This window comes from Acanthaster planci, linkage group LG20 (assembly GCF_054643075.1).
Source record: "Acanthaster planci isolate LZ-2023a linkage group LG20, COTS_SCS, whole genome shotgun sequence".
Lineage (NCBI taxonomy): Eukaryota > Metazoa > Echinodermata > Asteroidea > Valvatida > Acanthasteridae > Acanthaster > Acanthaster planci.
Window position 1 is genome coordinate 525,575 of NC_141796.1, and position 19,674 is coordinate 545,248.

General features: G+C 42.3%; 1 protein-coding gene across 1 annotated transcript in view; it reads left to right on the plus strand.

Moving 5' to 3' along the window:
• Positions 1 to 19,674, plus strand: part of lrp4 (LDL receptor related protein 4) — a 50,981-nt gene that overhangs the window by 18,404 nt on the left and 12,903 nt on the right. Inside the window, 21 exon segments of the mRNA XM_022227836.2 lie at positions 5,940 to 6,095; positions 6,630 to 6,746; positions 7,749 to 7,865; positions 8,192 to 8,308; positions 8,419 to 8,541; positions 9,061 to 9,183; positions 9,327 to 9,443; positions 9,944 to 10,078; positions 10,617 to 10,754; positions 11,067 to 11,192; positions 11,507 to 11,737; positions 12,441 to 12,597; positions 13,320 to 13,537; positions 14,253 to 14,429; positions 14,678 to 14,800; positions 14,946 to 15,154; positions 16,097 to 16,284; positions 16,903 to 17,104; positions 18,091 to 18,280; positions 18,871 to 19,002; positions 19,472 to 19,609. Of these exon segments, the coding sequence (XP_022083528.2) occupies positions 5,940 to 6,095; positions 6,630 to 6,746; positions 7,749 to 7,865; positions 8,192 to 8,308; positions 8,419 to 8,541; positions 9,061 to 9,183; positions 9,327 to 9,443; positions 9,944 to 10,078; positions 10,617 to 10,754; positions 11,067 to 11,192; positions 11,507 to 11,737; positions 12,441 to 12,597; positions 13,320 to 13,537; positions 14,253 to 14,429; positions 14,678 to 14,800; positions 14,946 to 15,154; positions 16,097 to 16,284; positions 16,903 to 17,104; positions 18,091 to 18,280; positions 18,871 to 19,002; positions 19,472 to 19,609 (3,234 nt within the window).

The window sequence follows — 19,674 nt, forward strand, 5'->3', positions numbered from 1 at the left end:
CTTGAGTAAAAGCTTTTTTCACAACCAAAAAGGGTTCTTTGTTACAGTTTTCTTAGTGTCAAGTTCAATAGAAAACTGATAATTTACTTTCTGATCACGGCTTGTGATTCCATTGATGAGAATGTATTAAATTTCTCTTCACTAATACACTCCTCTCTCAGTCTCTAACAAAAAGATCAAACATCCGTAGCACTAAAGGACCTACTCCGGTACAATTGACCTTTGATTTCTATTCCAGGCGGGAAAAGATTGTTGACTGGGTTTCACATATTGCTTCATTTTACAACAATTCCAACTTATTATGCAAATTTCAGTAAGTATAGTGAAATCTTTTGTTACTACTTTAAAGGTCACATCTATGCCATACATCATGCACTTTACATAAACATGCATGCATAACCTGCAAGCTTTTATCAACTTAAACTTATAGAGGAACAATAAGTGATACATGAGACGCGACAGTAAAAAACTTCAGGCCTGCTAAAGGACACAACTTTTCCTCAAACAAAACATGGGCCATTTTCCAATACATAACTTCGGCTCCGTCTCAGGCCTCAACTGTTTTTTAACTAGCTGACTTTGAAGCTGTAAGCGCAGTAATCAGTCTAATAGTGCCACAGAACATCAAACAAGATGCAAGAGAGCCAAAAATTACAGTAATCCAAAGTAATTTAAAGGCTTCAGGACCACAATCGGGAATTAATTTTGGGAATGAAGCCTGAGACAGAGGCCAAGTTGTGTATTGGAAAACGGCCCTGGTCACACGTACATATGTACCAGTTGCACTGTACATGTACTGTATGTGATGTCGTGCATTGTCTTGTGACTGGTTCCCTGCACATTTGTTCATTACACAGCAAATTTTATGTGATAGTGTATGAAGTGCAGTACATATGGGTACATGTGAGGGCACCGGTACATGTACTGTATGGGTACATGTGTGGGTACATGTATAGGTACATGTACATGTATAGGTACATGTGTGGGTACATGTATAGGTACATGTGTGGGTACATGTATAGGTACATGTACATGTATAGGTACATGTGTGGGTACATGTATAGGTACATGTACATGTATAGGTACATGTGTGGGTACATGTACCGGGGGTATGGGTAATGTGTGGGTACATGTGTGGGTACCGGTACATATATATGTATGGGTACATGTGTGGGTACCGGTACATATATACATGTATGTATGGGTACATGTATGGGTACATGTACATACATGTATGGGTACATTATGTATTGTACACTGGTAGGTTCCAACAATCTACCACCTGTACATGTACGGTACACTGTACAGGTACACTGTACCGTAGATCGTTGGAATAAAAAGTTGAATCACCAGTTGAAAAATATTCAAAATGAGGGCCAAAAAAGCAGACGGGTGGTGAATATGGCCTGAGTGGTTACATCAAACTAGTTTATTTTTTACTTGGCCTGACAGGGCATTCCTTGAACAAAGCTTTTTTTATCAAATGGTAAAATCTTGTTCATACCAAATCGTGAAATGTTCTGCCCAGCACGAATCCAGAGCTGCACAGTCTCACACTGGGTGACCAAGGCCTTAACAAATTTGTTGAACAGCAGGCAAGATGTACGCCATGTCGTGGCCCTAACCCTGCTAACACCTTGTTTCCCGGTCATCGTGCCACCTCGTACACAGCGGTGTGCCAGCAAATTTTATTAAAACAGAAGAGACAACTCTTCTGGGAGAACAGTATGCGACAGCTTTCCAGGTGTTCCATTTAAGTTTTGTCCTACATTGTCATAAAGGGAAATCAAGTTGTGGGAAATCACTCTGTTGGTCAAGCTCACGTTGAGTGGCATATTGCTCAAAAGGTTGTACCTGATTTTCCCCAGGGGCACTGATACGAGTATGTTTGAGGTGGTTAAACACATTTTGCCAAAGTTCTAGTGCGTAAAACAAAAAAGAGTGTTTCCCAAAAGGCCTTACATAAAGTCTATATACCCCGGTAGTCCAATAGACTGGTACATAAAGTTACTCAAATTTCCCCTCTAAAATAAGTCAATCTTGTATTCTATGTCCCGCTTTACTATTCTGAAGATTTCGAACTAATCTGTTTCAAAATATCTTCCGTCTTTGTCTATTTTAAGTGTGAGGTGGTAACATTCAACAGAAAAGCCTGAGGTGGTCACTCAAATCAGTGAGGTGGTCCGCCCCACAGTTGAGTAGGCAGAGGAAACCCTGGATTATACTGTCCTCAACACAGCGGTATGGTAGAGCATGCGAATTACAAACATCATGTGTTACATATTTGAAGTATTTCATCTTTTCTTTTATTTCACAAACCACTACATCCAAGATAACCTTTTAGGCTTCATCACAAAATATTTGAAAAAGCAAGGCATTTCTACATGTAGTTTATCACTTGTGGCATATTCTAAACCCACAGTCCCCTGCTTACAAAACCACAGTGTACTCGTCAAGCTTGTGCATTTCAGGTAGACTCTAAACTTTGGAGTTTGCTTAAAAACGGTGACAATACTTTCAGAATTCTCTGTTCATTGTGAAATGCGTATTTGCTTATAATAAAGCTGGAGGTGATTAGGTTAACATACCGGGGTACGTATACATGTAATTCCTTTGTACATATGCCGTACGGGTACTAACCATTTTTCTGAAACAACTTTGTACACTTGGCCTTAGCCAGTGGGTACCACTGGGGCTAATGGGTGCACCTGCCTTCAGGAACTCAACACACACATTCTCATTCCTCCCCAGTGACTAACAAATTTGTTGCTGCCAGACCCAATTACCGGGGACAACAAAAGTTACGACTTCAGGAATAAATCATGGCAAGAATAAATGCCCATCCTGGGGCAGACACAGCAGTGAGCTTGTGTGGGGTTTTGTTATAATGAAAGACAGTCTGAGATACATGTATGGTCACCGAGTATGTCATGTACGGTACAGTGTACATGTACATGTACAGTAAGTTTGGGTTACATTGTAGTGGTCATGCTTAAGCACAATTTTTTTTTACTTGTCCATGGAAAAGATGGACTAGTTTACTCAAGTTACGCATTGCCAAAAGAAAGGAACCGGTTGCAAGGAATTTGTATTCGAAATGTCAAATTGAGCAAGTATTCTTTATCTGTCTTGAGCAGGAGCACCCCCTAATTGCTTGAAAAGAGCCATGTTGGTCAGGAGTGTTCGTTTTACCGGTAGCAATGCGACCGTAATACGTGCATTTCATATTCATTTGTGAACCAGTGAAGTTCAGTTCTGACTAGAAGCCTCTGTTGCTAGGAAAATTGCACCCTCTCTTGGTCCATCCTGGGGCTCCTAGTACAAGTAAAAAGGACTTTTGTCTTAGCTTTTTCCAAACAGCATGGGGATGTGACTTCTCGGAATTCCTCCAGATTGAGGGATTTTTGTCCTCGAGATTGTTGGTTTTCATTCAGGTTTCCCCACTTTGTTGCAACAAAAGCGCAAGCTGCAAGATTCATACCATCGTACTGGTGATCTACATGTATTGAGATGCCTTTTTAGCTACTGCACCAAGTATTACAAGCCCTGAAAGGTCACTGTGTCATTGTTACAACCCTTGAAGCTTCATCTGGGTCCTGATTACACAAAATAATTACATTTAGGAGCAACATTACAATGTACATTCTATACACTGCACATTTACACGTTTAGTTGTGGTCAAAAGCTTGCATACGCAAGGCCCGAAACTGTTTAATTTCATGTACCAGTACCATGTTTAAGACTTTTTGCCCATACTTGCCAACTTATATCAGCCAGCCCGTCCACGTAGACATGTACATGAACCTGCAAATGGGTCTCGAAAAGGAACGATTATTAGGCACAGATAAAGTCTTTGAAAATTGTAATTAGTTGTAAACACTTTCAGGTGAAGTCTTTGGTGTTGGTAACTCTGGGTAACAACTGTAGGTACAGTGTCGGGCATTTACACACAATGTACATGTTTGTACAGTAAAACATGTACATAATAGTATCGACAGGCCTACATGTACATGTTCCACTCATTGTGCATGTATGTACATGTACATGTGTCAGTTATGTATGTACATGTACACGTACGGCAGATTGCACTGTGTTATGTACCTGTTCGTTTATTGGCAACTGCAGTATACAAAGCTTTCTTTCCAAGGAGTTGCCCCAGATTAGCAACGGTCACCCCACAATGCTGTCCCCTAAGCCCACCCTTAAGGGAGTACCTTCACAAAGTCCAGACACAATGAGGGGGGAGGGGATGATCCCCTCCTTTTGTGACCCCTCCCCCCAACTGCGGTTCATTCTGAATGAAATCTGGGACTGACTTTGAGGATGTGATGTAATCACAGATTTCATCAACGGGAGAGGGTCGTTGAATGGAGTAGAACGAGACAAGGAATGAAAATGTAATGATTTGTCCTCATAGGCCAGGGAAAATGAAATGAACACATACCGTACCACACTGGAATAGATTGCTTACAGTACATGTGCCTGTTGTGCTGCTGGAGGCATGTTTTTAATGGTCATTTCGCTCGTAAAACAGTGTCATGAACTTTAAATACATGTACATCATAAAGAAACAGTGTGAAGTTTTAGTCTATAATTTGTGAAATTCACATCTACAGGCTTAAAAACGGTCAGACACAACGTACAAACAGAAGCACTGTTGGTCTGCCGTTGTAAGCTTTTGATCAGGCATGTACCGTACATGTACAGCATACCTGGTATACCAAGGTTAACTACATGTATGTAAGAACATGCTCTCTGAGTTGTACTCCAAAAGCAGAGTAAAAACAACCAACAGAATTTCTCTTTTTTTAGGACTTCTTCCTTTCTTTTCTTAGGACATGTTCGTCTGACCACATCTGCTCCTCAGTGTGGTAAAAAAAATGTACAATGCACAAACTGTACGGGGTAGTTTCATGCTCGGATCGTAACGACCGTAATGTCAGATTTGGTCTTGACAGAGTCAGACTCTTGTGATAGATTTCTTCCTAATTGATCCCGGTTTGTGTTTGCTTTTTGAGGGATTGCTTGCCTTGACAATACCCCCCCTACATGCCTTTTACTGCTGCATTTATAAAGAGGACTTTGTGGAGTTGAGGTCAAAGTTCTAAAGACAGCATCAGTAACAGTGACTTCAACTCTGAACTCTGACCCCCACCCTTCACCCTTTTTCATATGGTACTATATTTAAGGATAGTATTATTTCACTGTCAACTTGTCCCAGATGTGATATTGTTTTCAGTTGAAAACGCTGACATTCAAAAATGACAAGACCACAATCGCACTCTCACTCTGTCACAGTGCATCTGATGAAGTAGTTGTTGCTACGAAAGCTTATGTAGTATTTTATATTTAGTTAGTCTGTCACAGATCTGGACTTTACAAATGTTGACCCTTGGTGATCGTTTATTCAGGATTCGTGCAGCATTTCTTTACTGCTTTGCCATTATTACAGATTCTGAGACAGTGCTACATGTACCAGTACATGCAATTAATGAGGAATATTTTCTTGATGCTCAACTGTAGCCCATGGTCACTTGAAGAAGAGGCAGGATTTGTCAGGGTTTTTCCTGATTTCAGGATCTTTTCATGAGGATTTTCCTGGTCTTAAGGCTTTTTTAAACAGTTGGGAAAATGCTGAGATCCCTATGATGGTGTTTTGCTGATAAAAGTTGATACAAAACACAAAAATGGTTATTTTAAGGGTTGTATTTAGGCTGACACAAATGCTTTACTGTAGACCCTATGCTGCTGTAGGGGCCGTCCAAACCTCAGGTGGGGATTTCAGGGATATTTCATCTTCCTTCCGTCTCACTCCTGTTGAGGGTTCCATGTACATGTACACGTACTATTGGTTCAAGCCTACACGTGTAATTTATACATGGTATGGCTTGAAGTGGTTACAATTAAAAAAAAAACCTTTTTTATGGTCTTCTGTTTAGGTTGTCTATCAGCAAGGACCCAGCCTGGTTGCCTCTGTAAACACAACGAGTTCAGCTGCGCGCCCACCGAGACAGGAGAGTGTACCTGCATTCCGCAACAGTGGCGTTGCGACGGGGACAGCGACTGTAGCAATGACGAAGATGAGGATGGTTGCGGTGAGTACCACAGACTGATGGTGTTTGGAAGTGATGAATTTGACAAAATGATAAGTTCCATCTGTGAACATTTCCTTCTGCTCTTACTCCCGAGTTTGCTGAACTAGAAACAGGGCCTTCTGGTAAGCCTTTCAGGCTCTAGCTCAAAAGTTAGAAAAAAAACCAAAGATTGTTGATAGACCACATTTTCAGAGAGTCAAATGTAAAAAGGTTCACTGAAAAATTTGGTTCCATGTTTACTTGAGTTGCAGAATACATGTGGGTAATTCCAGAAATCAGGGGTCCTAAAGTGTGACATTTTTGTGTCCCTGTTACATCTGACCTTTGTTAGTTGACATGGAAATATCACTGGAATTGATTTCAAACTATTATTGTTTGTTTGGCAGGCACTTTGCATTGATTCTCATCACTCTTGGAAAGTAGAAAATGTGTTCTGAACTTACAAAATCAAATATCATATGAGACAGGGACACGGAAAAAATGGACCCTTAATTTTTGGAAGTACCCATGTACTTTATTCTTGACTACTTGCAGTGTTACCAACGTGCTCATCGGATCAGTTTGAGTGTGCAAACGGCAAGTGCATTCCGCAAAGCTGGAAGTGCGACACCGATAACGACTGTGGCGACATTTCTGATGAAACAGATTGCCGTAAGTGTACTGCGCCTTTTACTTGTCTTGGTAAAAGTCAGACACAATTTCAATATAAAATGGCTCCATGCAAACATGAACCTGTCCATGAACACGTAGTACATGTACGCGAATGTTTGCAGGTAGTCCCGATTGTAACATACTGGCCGTGAAAACTATACATCGTTTCACAGGGTACAAAGATGAGATAGTGGACATCCAAGTGAGACTGATTGTGAGCTGGGAAACAGAAGAAATCTTTTGATGATCGCAGCATCACGTTTTGTGACAAAAAAGTGGAGGTTGTGTTATTTGGGTAGGAAATTGTAAATGAGGTGCGAGGATTTATAGCCACGCTTGATCAGTGTGAGAAAGAGGTGTGCACGTCCATTGAATTGAACCCTCTAGCGACCATGTAGCAGCATTCTGCGTTGCTTGTCTCCAGCTGTGGGATTCAAGAATTCAATTCATTTAAAATGAACCGCAACTTTCACTGTCTTGTGCCTATGTCTATGCATTGTCTCCTCACACACATTCGTCTGTCTTTTGTCTGTCTGCCCATAGGCTGTGGAACAAACACCCTTGCTTCATCCCAGACCTAGATATTGTTATTTCCAAAACGATTACCATTGTATCAATTATCTATATTTACTTATATGTATCCGCTCCGAGCGGAACAAAAGAGGGCATGTTTTTTTGGTACTCACTGCGTACTTGTAACGGTGGGTGTGCCATGAGGCGCGCAAGTATACGCGCTTTTGACGCAGAGCACGCTGAGTACGCGTAACTGACTTATTCCGGCTTGTGCACAAATGTATGGTCTTTGCGTACATGCAGAATGCGTGTATGAACCCGCTTGTAACGACCTGTCTTTCTTTCGCCAACTGGGGGTGCACTTCAGCTCAGGGCAGATTGCATAACTGATTATGTTCACGTGTACGCCAATTTTAGCAGAATTGAAATGAACGTACTTGTGTACCGGTACATGTACATATTCCGTCCGATTTTGTTCTTTCCTTACAGCTGTAGAAGAGTGCGAAGGAAGAAGCAAGTTTCAGTGTGCCAATAATAAATGCATCCGGAGGCGATGGGTTTGTGACGGGGAGGACGATTGTGGGGACGGATCAGACGAAATCTGTCGTAAGTTGTTCTTCTTTTCTCATCAGGGTTTTTCTGAGGCTCAAGAACTTTGATTTCTTCACCTGAGTCGAGCTCTGCGGTAGACGCATTTTAAGGTTTGCCTAAAATGCAGAGAGCATTCAAACATGAACATATTTTCAGTGCAGTGAGTGCCATTGTGCACGCACACAGCGCATCCCTACCGTGCAGATCTCATTGCTGCGCGAAAAGTATTCCATCTCCCGCTCAGATGTGCATATTTGGAACACTTGTGTTTTTTAATGTCAAAGCTAAATTTCACATCAGCAGCTGAATAGAAAAATATTGCTAATTTTTGTCCCTTGTAGCCGCCCAGTCATGCCAGCCGTCAGAGTTTCCGTGTTCAGCCGGGGGTTGTATAGCCAATGCATGGGTCTGCGACGGAGATTTCGATTGTCCAGACCGATCAGACGAAGCCTCTTGCCGTAAGTAGCTGGAATCTTGTCCTGTTTGCTTGATTTGATGTGATGTGATGTGATCCAATCCGATCTCATCTTATTTCATCTGATTTGATATGATGGATTTGCTTTTTCAGCGGACAGCATCAATCTGTGCAGTCCTGGTCAGTTCCATTGTGAGACAGGCAACTGTATCTTGAAAGATTACGTTTGCGATGGAGATGAAGACTGCAATGATGCAAGTGACGAAGCAAACTGCGGTAAGTATCCATGGAAACCAGTAGAGTGCTAGAACACTTTTTGAAAGGGACAAATGTTTTGTAAATGGGTTCATAATTGAAAGTGGCCTAAATTTGGAAAACCTGTGGGTCTTGAAAGTACATTTCTAATGTTGCTACAGTAAGGTACTCTTGTATTTATTGGAAACGTGATGAATTTATTAGCTTAGCACATAAATCTGTTTACTGTTTTTCTTCTTGGAAGCTGAATGAAATGGTGCCCAGTTATGAGACTGTGATTACTACTTAAAATCTTACCATATATGTATATACTTGAGATAAGTTTTGGCTAGAGTTAAGGCTGAAGCCTGGAAATGAGTCTAGATTCCCAGTGGTGGTTGCATGTACATGTACAGACTTTCAAATTTCATGCGGCTGTAATTATAACCTGGGTCTGCAAGCTAGTCTTGCCCTCAAGGCTTACAGAACTTTGCTGTGGTATCCAAAATGCTAAGATGATTAAAGCACATGTAACAGTTGTGAAGCTCCTTATAATTGCAGAAGGCACCAACATGACTTGCACGGAAGATGAGTTCACATGCGGAGACGAGACGTGCATCTACGGACGATGGCGCTGCGATGGCGACTATGACTGCGAAGATTTGTCAGACGAACAGGAATGCCGTGAGTTCAAATTTCTCCTCAACCAGTACATTAATATTTGATCTTTTTATTGGAGTTATAAATTTTTTCTGGAATAAACGATGCCTGATCCAAGCTTATTTGCATATGATTTGATGAAACATTTGCCGTTTTTCTTGAATTAGCTGAACACACTTGTGCGGCTGATCAGTTCCAGTGTACGACTGGACGGTGCATTAGAATCACATGGAAGTGTGACGGGGAACCAGACTGTTCTGATAACAGCGATGAGGAGAATTGCTGTAAGTCACATCGACCAGTTGTGTAAATCGTTTAGTTTACTTGGTGAAGTTCTTGTTTTTCAAGTAATACAGCTGCTACTGGCATCTTTTATGAAGTTTGACAAGAGACAGCTATCATGGGGCAGCCATCTTGCTTTTTTACCATTGAAACCAATGTAACCAAACTGAGGCTGAAAGGGAAAATAGTCTGTTGCCTTTTATTAATATGTAAAGGTATAATGCTGTTGCCAGTGGGTCTACAGGGAACGAGACATATATGGTACTTTCCATGACTGTCTACCGCAGTTGGTCTTAGAGATTGGAAGAATTATGATTGGCTGCCAGGCAAAAGATATTCTAGAAGTTAACTTTGCATTTAATTTAAAAAAAGGACAGAGAATTAGGACAATTCATGCAGAATGAAGATTTTTCCAAAAAAAGGACTCAAAAAACTGAAGAATTGATAAAATGGAAAGCTCTCTAGGATGCATTCCAAGCTTGTGTATGTTTTTTGTTGACAGCCAACAGCACCAGTAGAGTGTGTTCCGACGACCAGTTTCAGTGTAAAAATCGTAAGTGCATCGGGCTGTCCAAAGTCTGCAACAGCAACGACGATTGCGGGGACAGCAGCGATGAGCGCCCTGTGCAGCCTTGCTGTAAGTCTGGTTGTGGGTTGGAATTGCCTTGTGTCGTTAGGAACTTGATTGTTTTTATCCAGGAATGTCAAGGGAACCAGTGAAGGCATAGAATTTAACCATTGAAGGCATAGAATGGAACCAGTGAAGGCATAGAATGGAACCAGTGAAGGCATAGAATGGAACCAGTGAAGGCATAGAATGGAACCAGTGAAGGCATAGAATGGAACCAGTGAAGGCATAGAATGGAACCATTATCAGCATGGTTGGTAACCATCCAGTTACCCGGCTGTCTGTGACTGCATGTCTTCCATGGATAGTTGAAATGGATTCAGGAATAAAATAGCCCTTAGCCTGTTGGTCAGGGAAATAATGCAATGTTAATTAGAAATTAAGTTCACATTTGACCTGTGCCTTGTGATGTTACAATAAACTACTTTCAACGGTGTCATGTTGATGTCGGAGTCGGTTTATCAAATTCAAAGTCTGAATTTGTGCATGGAAGACAACACCACGTCTTTTAAAACAACCAGTGTCATTTGGAAATTTTTTTTTCCAGACTCGGATGATTTGTCAAGAATCTCTTGCGGCTCAGATAAGGGCGGTTGCGACCAGTTCTGTACCGATTTGAACCCTGGTGTCCGCTGTTCATGTGAACAAGGCTATCTCATTGGTGGGGATGGCAAGGAATGCGTAGGTAAGACAGACGTCTTGAAATGAGACTAGCCAATTCAGATAGATGCCAGGCCTACTTAGGGCAGACAAGCTGTGCTTCTCAATGACAGGGATTGATCTCGCAGACTTGATTTGTACCAGCGCACAAGTTCAATACACGGACCCCCCTCTACAACGTCACGGCTTTTGGCAGTGTCTCAGGGCATGAGTCGTTGCCATGTGTGGGTCTACAAACCCTCCACAGCTAAATGATTAAGTTGTAGCAGAGCAAGGCATCAAATCTTTTTTTACTGAGCAATTTCATTCATTTCTATTCTCATTTTTTTTCGTTTAGATGTGGACGAATGCCAAGAAGAAGGTATCTGCAGTCAAGTTTGCAAAAACACCGTCGGATCGTTTGAGTGTTCATGCATCGAGGGTTACGAGTTGAGGCTGGATGGAACAACGTGCAAAGCACAAGGTATGTAGCACTGTGGGCGTGTGTGTGGGTGGGTGTGTGTCACCGGGTCTATCAGGGTGTATAGGAGAGATAATTTTGGATTGGATGGAATAACGTTCAAAGCATAGGGTATGTGGCATTGTTTGTGGGTGTCTGTCACTCAGTCCGTCAGGGTATATGACTAGATTAGGTTAGAATGCTTAGCGAAGCACAAGGTATCGTGTCTTGGTGTCTGTCAGAATTTGGAGTAGTTGCAAGGGAAATACGTGCTGCACATCACTCTAAATTTTGAAGTAGATCTTAGAATCTTGATACTTTGTTTCAATCTGTCGCAGGTCCTGAACCATATCTTCTGTTTGCCAACCGGATCGACATCCGACGATTGGAACCCAACAACTTCCATTACACCCCTATCTTGAGGGACTTGGAGAATGCCATCGCCTTGGATTATCTGATCGGGGAAGAATTGGTGTTCTGGTCGGACGTGACCCTCGATAGTATCAAGAGGGTGTATCTTAATGGGACGGGAGTTCAGAGCATTATCACCACAGGACTTGAGAGTCCAGGTAAGAATCTGAACCTTTTGCTGGGGGGGCAATATACCTAGCTCACCATTTTGGCCAAGTTTGTGCCTAGCCATTGTTTGTGTCAGAAGGGGGACAGTGTACCATGTATTTAGCACACCGTTTGACAAATGCTGTTCAAACTGCCTTTTCATGATGGGAAATGACCCTGTCTTTGAAATGCCAAGAGATGAACAGTAGGTGTGTTAGTGAACATTTCAATTCACACTTCAACAGTGCAATTTTCAGTATGCGCCAGCAATGTGTTTCACTTCCCTGTTATGAATGAAATGCACTCATCCTGGAGGGATGTGGCCTAGTGGTTAGGGTTTGTAGCCTCTGATCATAGGGTCAGGGGTTCGAATCCAGCTGGTGGCAGCATGTTGTGATCCTGGGCAAGTCACTTTACTCCCATGTGGCTCTCTCCACCCAGGAGTAAATGAGTATCTGTGAAGGCAGACACGGTTAGGTTTAGCCGTTTGTGCCGAAATGGCAGCACTGGGCTAGTATACTCCCCAGGGAGCTGCGATGGTTGCAGGAACGTTCATATGATGTGTGAGCTCAATGTGCAGGGGTAATAATGGTGCTTTGAAACGTTGTGGAAAGCACATTACAAATATTGTAATTATATATATTACTATAATTATTTTATTGTTATCCTCAACGTCCTTGAAATTCCTGTCCATCCCTTTTTGTGTTGCCACAGGTGGCATTGCCGTGGATTGGATTGGACGGAAGCTATACTGGACCGATTCGGGAACGTCTAGGATTGAAGTCAGTGATCTGGATGGGACGGACAGGAGCGTTCTGATCTGGGAGGATTTGGAGAAACCGAGAGCCCTCGTGGTCCACCCAGAACAGGGGTGAGATTCCAAGATCATCCCTTCAATATTTAGAAGCAACTGTCAGATAAGCAATAATATTATTTTATGCAAATAAAGCCTTTTTTTCTATCTCCAACATCCAAATAATTTGTATGATTAGCATAACAGGTTTATTAAGCAGGTAGATATGAATATGCGCATAATCATTATCTGCAGTTTTTAATTGGTTATTCTGTTGCAAGGCATTGCATACACGGATGTTAAGGGTACTGAAACTTTCACTACTGACAGTTGTTAATCCAAAATGATCCCTTAGGAAGTTTTGTTTCAAGATCCATCTGCTTTCGAATCTGTCGTCCATCATGTCCATTGTTCATATTGACAGTTAAACGTACATGTACATTATGGGCCGCGTGATTTTAAAATGCCTGACCACTTTTTGCCGAATGACATCTAAACATGCACAATTTTCCTTTGTTCTGCGGAGGACATGTACACACGGTGAAGAATTCTTTTGTCATTCCTGCAGCTGATGTAGTAACGTGTCGTGAAATTGCAAGGTTGAAGAATTTGCAAAAAAACCCCTGTCCCAGCAGCTAAGAAAAGAAAATCTGACATTAAATAAATGAAGGAAGATAGCCACCTTGTAATGACTTTGGGCTGAGATTGGCAGTCTCTCAATTATCGTTCTGAGCAAAAAGTCTTTGTTTTTCATTTTGTAAAAGTATTCAAAAATGTGGATTTGTTTTCGTCGCTGACAGGACAATGTTCTGGACAGACTGGGGCAGCACGCCGAAGATTGAATCAGCAGGGATGGATGGAAGCTCCCGTCACATCATAGCCAACACCAGCCTGTTCTGGCCCAACGGTCTGACTCTAGACTACACCACACAGAAACTCTATTGGGTGGACGCCAAGCACCATGTGATTGAGAGTGCCAACTTGGATGGTTCCCACCGGAAAGCCATTATCAATGAAGGTACCTGTACCGACAAGTCTGGACCCCAGACCAAAAGACACAGACTATTTGGAGTGATCTTTAAGGCCAGTATAACTGGCACGGTTACATGACAGGAACAGAATTCTTCCCAATTCTGAAAATTTCCCAAAGTAGCTCAGATATGCCAAGACTCGTTTAGTGGATGTTTGGGATTACAAATTGTTCTTCCCTTGCCAGATTTCTCAACATGCATCACTGCTCAAAAAATTTTCCTGTGTTTAAAAATTACACTGTCTGTTAAGAAACCAATGGATGTGCATGCGCTGCATGGGAAAACCGAACAGAAATCCTAGACATGACATGATACCTCCATGTATATTGTAGTGGATGGTGGCTGCCTGCCGTCAATATCATTGATACGACAGGAAACAAACATGGGGGACAACCCCCCCAAAAAAATTGATCAAAGCTTTGTTTACCCATAACCACCATGGCTCAATTTCCCCCCAAATAGCCAAAGGTAACAAGATAACAAAGTACCAGTTGCAGTCTTTGTATAGCCAGTGACATTTAAACTGGTAACCTGTTTTGAGAAAGAAAACATTGCTTTATCTCATCAGACCTATCTACGTCTCACATTAATTTATTTCCTCATCTCTAGAACTTGTTGTCACGAATTCTTCGAACTACATTAGCTCATATATTTTTGGCCGCGTCTGAAGAAGTTTAAGATTTATGGTCAATTTTTTTTCAGGCCTGCCGCACCCATTTGCAATCACGTTGTTTGAGGATTTCCTTTACTGGACGGACTGGCACACCAAAAGTATCAACAGTGCCAACAAGTTTACGGGGACGGGCATCGAGATGATCCAAAGTCAGCTGCACTTCCCCATGGATATCCACTCATTCCACCCCCAAAGGCAGCCTGATGGTATGTTCCGGTTAAAATGGACCAATCGTGTACTGAACATCAGAAGATTCCATTTCATTTTAGGAGTATGCAGTCTGATCACCCAGTGCATTTTGCACTTCTCCTGAGATCTTTTGCCCCTTTTCAACCCAAGTGCATCCAGATGGTGCATTCTCCATTCGAAATCCACCAATCACATAAAGATTTGTCATTTTGTCTCGTCACATATTTTTTCATCCCATTTTTTGTGCTCCCTTTTGACCAATCAGCTATCAACAGATGTGGCTCCAACAATGGAGGTTGTAGTCACCTCTGCTTGCCCAATCGCATTGGCTTCACCTGTGCCTGCCCCACGGGCTTTAGAATCTACAACGAGACCACCTGCGCGGAAGGTAAGAACAGTTTCTCCTTTGGATTTTAGACGCATTTTGTATCAACAAAAACCTGGTCTTCCATTGGCTGAGTGCGTAGTCTCTTATCCAATATCTGTGCATCAAAGATGATTGGAGATTTCTTTTTGTTTGGCATCGTTCACAGAGATAAATTCCTTTATGGTGTTTGCCCGGAGCAAAGACATCCGTAGGATTTCCTTCGACACGGACGATCTCACAGATGTGGTGATACCGTTGCATGATCTAAACAGTGCAGTGGCTCTTGATTGGGACAGTGACGAGGAATTTATCTTCTGGACAGATGTCGTGGACGATGCTGTCAGTAGGGCTAGATGGGATGGTTCAGAACAAGAGGTATGTCAGCTGACAGTGAAAATGTGACAATGGCATTGTGACAATGTGACGATGACAGTGGTACAGTGACAAAGTAATATTGACAGTGTCCACATTGATTAAAAATGACTGAGTGGCACAAACATCAGACAATCTGAGTATAATCGACAGTGACATCAGTATGTCAGAAACAGTGACTCAGTGATGTGAAAGTTATAGCAACCGCAAACAAGTCTTGTCCCCCAAATTTATTTCTGTTAGGAACTAAGGAAGATTTTGAAGTTCGAGTATTTCAAGTCATATTTCATCTGTCCTTCAAAAATTGATATACATTTTTGAAGCACATTGTGTTTCATAATCTACCAGAGTAGTGGATTATTGTCACTCGTTGACCATGAATAGTAACATGAAGGCTTTTGAATGATTTGTATTGTTATATCGCCTTCTCGGACTCAAGAAGGAAGGTAAGTTTGTTTGCTTAGTGCAAGCACACAAAGTGTCCTTTTCTTGCTGTGAAATTCTGCACAAAGGTTTTGTTCATTCTCTTGTTTTCACTCTTTTTTTTAAAAGAATAGCACACTTTTTGTATTTTCAGATTGTGGGACTTTTTTTTAATCCAACTTTGTCCCGTAGCTTGTAATGTTTGCTAAAATTGAAACTAAAAGTTTGAAAAATAAAACGACATTTTTGATGACAACAAAAGCTATTGAATTTTCAGCTTTTTGTGGAAAGTAGTTCATTCAGCTGTACCATTTGCTGTGATTGGTGTCATCCTTGGTGTCTAAGTCTTAAAACATCCAGTACCTTTCTTTAATTCCCATCCTTGTGCTGAATATTTAAACTTGCATGTGCGCACGAATTGATTTGGAACATTTTTATGTATTGCAATGCCAGTCTTCATTTGTCTAATTCTTTCCAGTTTCTTTGTCTGTCATTAATTTATTCCCCAATCTCACTTCTCAGACCATCGTCTCGGTCAGCCTGGAAAGCCCCGCCGGCCTGGCTGTGGACTGGGTCACCAAGAAGATCTACTGGACAGAAGCTGGGACGGACCGTATAGAGATTGCCGACTATGACGGCAGTATGAGGACGCTCCTACTTTGGGAGGACCTTGATCGACCCCGAGATATTCTCGTCGATCCCCTGTCAAGGTGTTGTAGATTCTCTCTGTCCACGAGATTTGTTGACGTAATCAAATCGCGATCCAAATTTGAGGCGAGTGGAGTGCCGTGGCCTTGTGGTTAAGAATAACGGATTGGTAGTCGGCGGGTAAAGCCGCAGGTTGCAGGTTCGAATCCAGCCAGGGGCCATGGTGCGTGTGCCCTTGGGCAAGGCGTTGTGTCACTCATTGCGTCTCTCCGACCAGGAGTAATTAATTGGGTACCTGCGAGGGCAGAGATGGTTATTGTGGTTGATTGAGCTGCGTTGTGCCGAAAAGGGAAGCATCGAGCTGTACTCTCCCAGGGAGCTGAGATGGTATTCGGAATGTTTCATGGGCCCAGTGAACAGGGGTAGTAATGGTGCACTGCGCCTTGATCTATGTTAAAGGTGCTTTATAAATACCTATATTGTTAGTATTTAAGAGCAGTCTAAAAGAAGTTGCTAGAGCCCATAACTAGAATTTGCACTCAGTGGCTCTGTTTATTGGGCCTTCGAGAAAGATTCTGCTATGATCAACAGATCAGCCTCTTACATGTTTGATTTATAAATGGGGTTGAGAAATGATCATATACTTGATTAAGAAAACATATGTGCAAACATTTCCTCAGGTACATGTATTGGACTGACTGGGGCGCCAATCCAAAAATAGAACGTGCCGGCATGGATGGGACCAATCGCGTGGCACTGGTCCACCAGGATCTGATCTGGCCTAATGGCTTGGCACTGGACTACGAACTGCAGAGGTTGTACTGGACAGATGCTGGTGCCAAGAAGATCGAATTCGCCAACTTGGACGGCAGCGGCCGACAGGTGTGGGATCCTTTTTTTACCCTGGACCTGAAGAAATGAGAACAAGATAGTACTCTGATCAGAGAATTTTCATGCTGTGGTTGCAATGCTTAGGTCACTGAATTTAGAGACTAAAGTTCTGTTATCTTTTTCATAGTTAAAAAAAAAAGGAACATCAGTATACATATATGCCAACCCTCACTGAAGCTTGACGGTGTCAGGTGTACTGGTATGCCGAAGCATCAATCATAATTCCCAATTTTTAAATCCATGCAGAAGCCGTCGATGTCAGAGACAGCATTGCTTAAGTTTGCACCAGCTTTAACAAAAATTCTCAAAACTGGGCCTTTAACTATATGCTGCCAGCGAGCCGGGTTTCAGGCACATAAGCTTTATACACGAAACTGGGGAGCCCGAAACCAGACAAAAGAGCTAGGCCTTAAAACAAAAGACCATATTTGGAACAAAAGACCAAGCTGCTGGGAATTGCTAACATTTGTTCAATTGTCAACAGAGGAGGAAATCTGTCATTGGTTGGAAAGATTATACTACTGTTTGTGGCATTCAGCGCCAGTGGATTACCACCGGGGACAAAAGCGCTCCAGCGATGAGCGATACAATACCAATGCATGCTAATCTGGCCCCTATTGAAAAGACACCAGCCGCGCACTGTGCCAGATTCGGAAACAAAAGAAACTTATGTAACACCAGTTTTATTTTATGCAACTTCAAATTCCACCTGGCAGCATGTGGTTAAAAGTTTTTTAAGGTTTACAAAACTTACATAACTCTTCAACTTTTCCCGAGAAGCCCAGCCACTGTTTACATGGGGCTTGATGCCTCTTGAAAGTTGAAGTACAAATTTAGTTCCATTGGTTTCCTGTGCGGTGGAAAATGAAGGGATGTTCCTATAAGAAATGCGTGGAGATTTTGGGGGGGAGTGGGGGAAGTGTTAACGTTATAATTTAACTTTTATCTCAATCTTGAATGTCCTTTTCTCTTGAAAGACGCTCATCGGTACTCAAATCCCACACCCTTTCGGGCTGACGATCTTTGAGCAACGAATCTACTGGACTGATTGGCAAACCCTGAGCATCGAGAGTGCAGACAAGATGACCGGCAGCGCTCGAACTGTCTTGACCACCGGTCTGGAGGATTTAATGGACATCCATGTCTACAGCAGACACAGGCAACAAGGTTGGCTGACCCCTCTTAACGTCCCATTCCTAGCCCCGCCCCCTTCCCAGTGCAACCTGTATTGTCTCCATGCATGAACTGAAGAGGGCGCCATATTGCCATACAGAGAGGGTCGCCGTAGGGCATTGTTATTTCCCTGGTTTCTGCCCAGGGCTTATGCACTAATATTAGGAATCAGTGGGTGCCAGTGAAGGTTCTGTAGCCCATGTCAAACAATAAGAGTATGGTGGGAAAAGCTGGTTCCTAGTTCCTCAATTAATACTCAGGAATTAGAAAGCCCAGTATGGGAACCAGTTGAAGCAAAGGCAGGTTTACATACTTCGTTACCACTGTCACCCATTCACATGAAAGAATGATTACATACAAGTGAATTATCTTCTATTGAGGATAAATTTTGTGCTTCAGGGCACCAGCTAGTGACATCAAAAGTCTGTACTGAAAAAAAATATGATTAATTTGACAAATTTGAAGTTATTAAAGTTAGTTGCATTTTGTAACAAGTGTTGATCCCAAGGAGTTGTTCTCTTGTAATCTGCTCTGTGGTGAATATTTCATCTTCAATTAATTATGGAAATGTTCTCCTCACACAGTGTCTTCTCCCTGTCTCGTGAATAATGGTGGTTGCAGCCACATCTGTCTAATGTCCCCCAACGCTCGGGGCTACAGTTGTGCATGCACCGTCGGCATCAGGCTAATGGAGGACGGTCACACCTGTGAACAAGGTGAGAGCCATATGCTCTGTGCCATTCAAATGCAAGCCTAGCTTCTCTACTTCTCTCGCCAGCAAGGGCGCATTTCCGCAAATTGCTGGGCGAGGATACAGCTAGGCGCAGAATGTCATTGTGAATTATCACTAGTCACTTTGCCCTGACAAAGGTGCGCAGCATTTGCCAAGGTAGGTCTGCATGTGAAACGAGCTCAAGCAAGATCTAGGTCTTTGTTGGTTACAAAGATACTTCCATATGCTCTTTAGATGTAGCCAAGGGGTTTTTAGGTCCAGTGTTGTGAAGTTGTCAAGTATTGGTCCAACTGCTCAGCAAATATCAGTGAACCGGTCATTAGCAATATAAAGTACATGACAATCTGGCTTGTCACCGGCTCGTAGTTACCCCAAAAAATGTGTGGTAAGCAGATTTTCTATTGGCCATAAATTGAAAATTCTCAGTGGAATTTTGTTGGGTCGCATGACAGGGATGAACGAGTTTCTACTCATCGCTCGTCGTACGGATATCAGACAGATGTCGCTAGATGTGCCATATTACGCCAATGTGCAGATTCAACCGGCTGGCATACGCAAAGCAATTGCAGTAGATGTTGATACAGTTGAAGGTAGGTTTTGATTTGACACCTTTTATCTTTGTATGTGTAACGTTTTTGAAATGTCACAGGTTGCA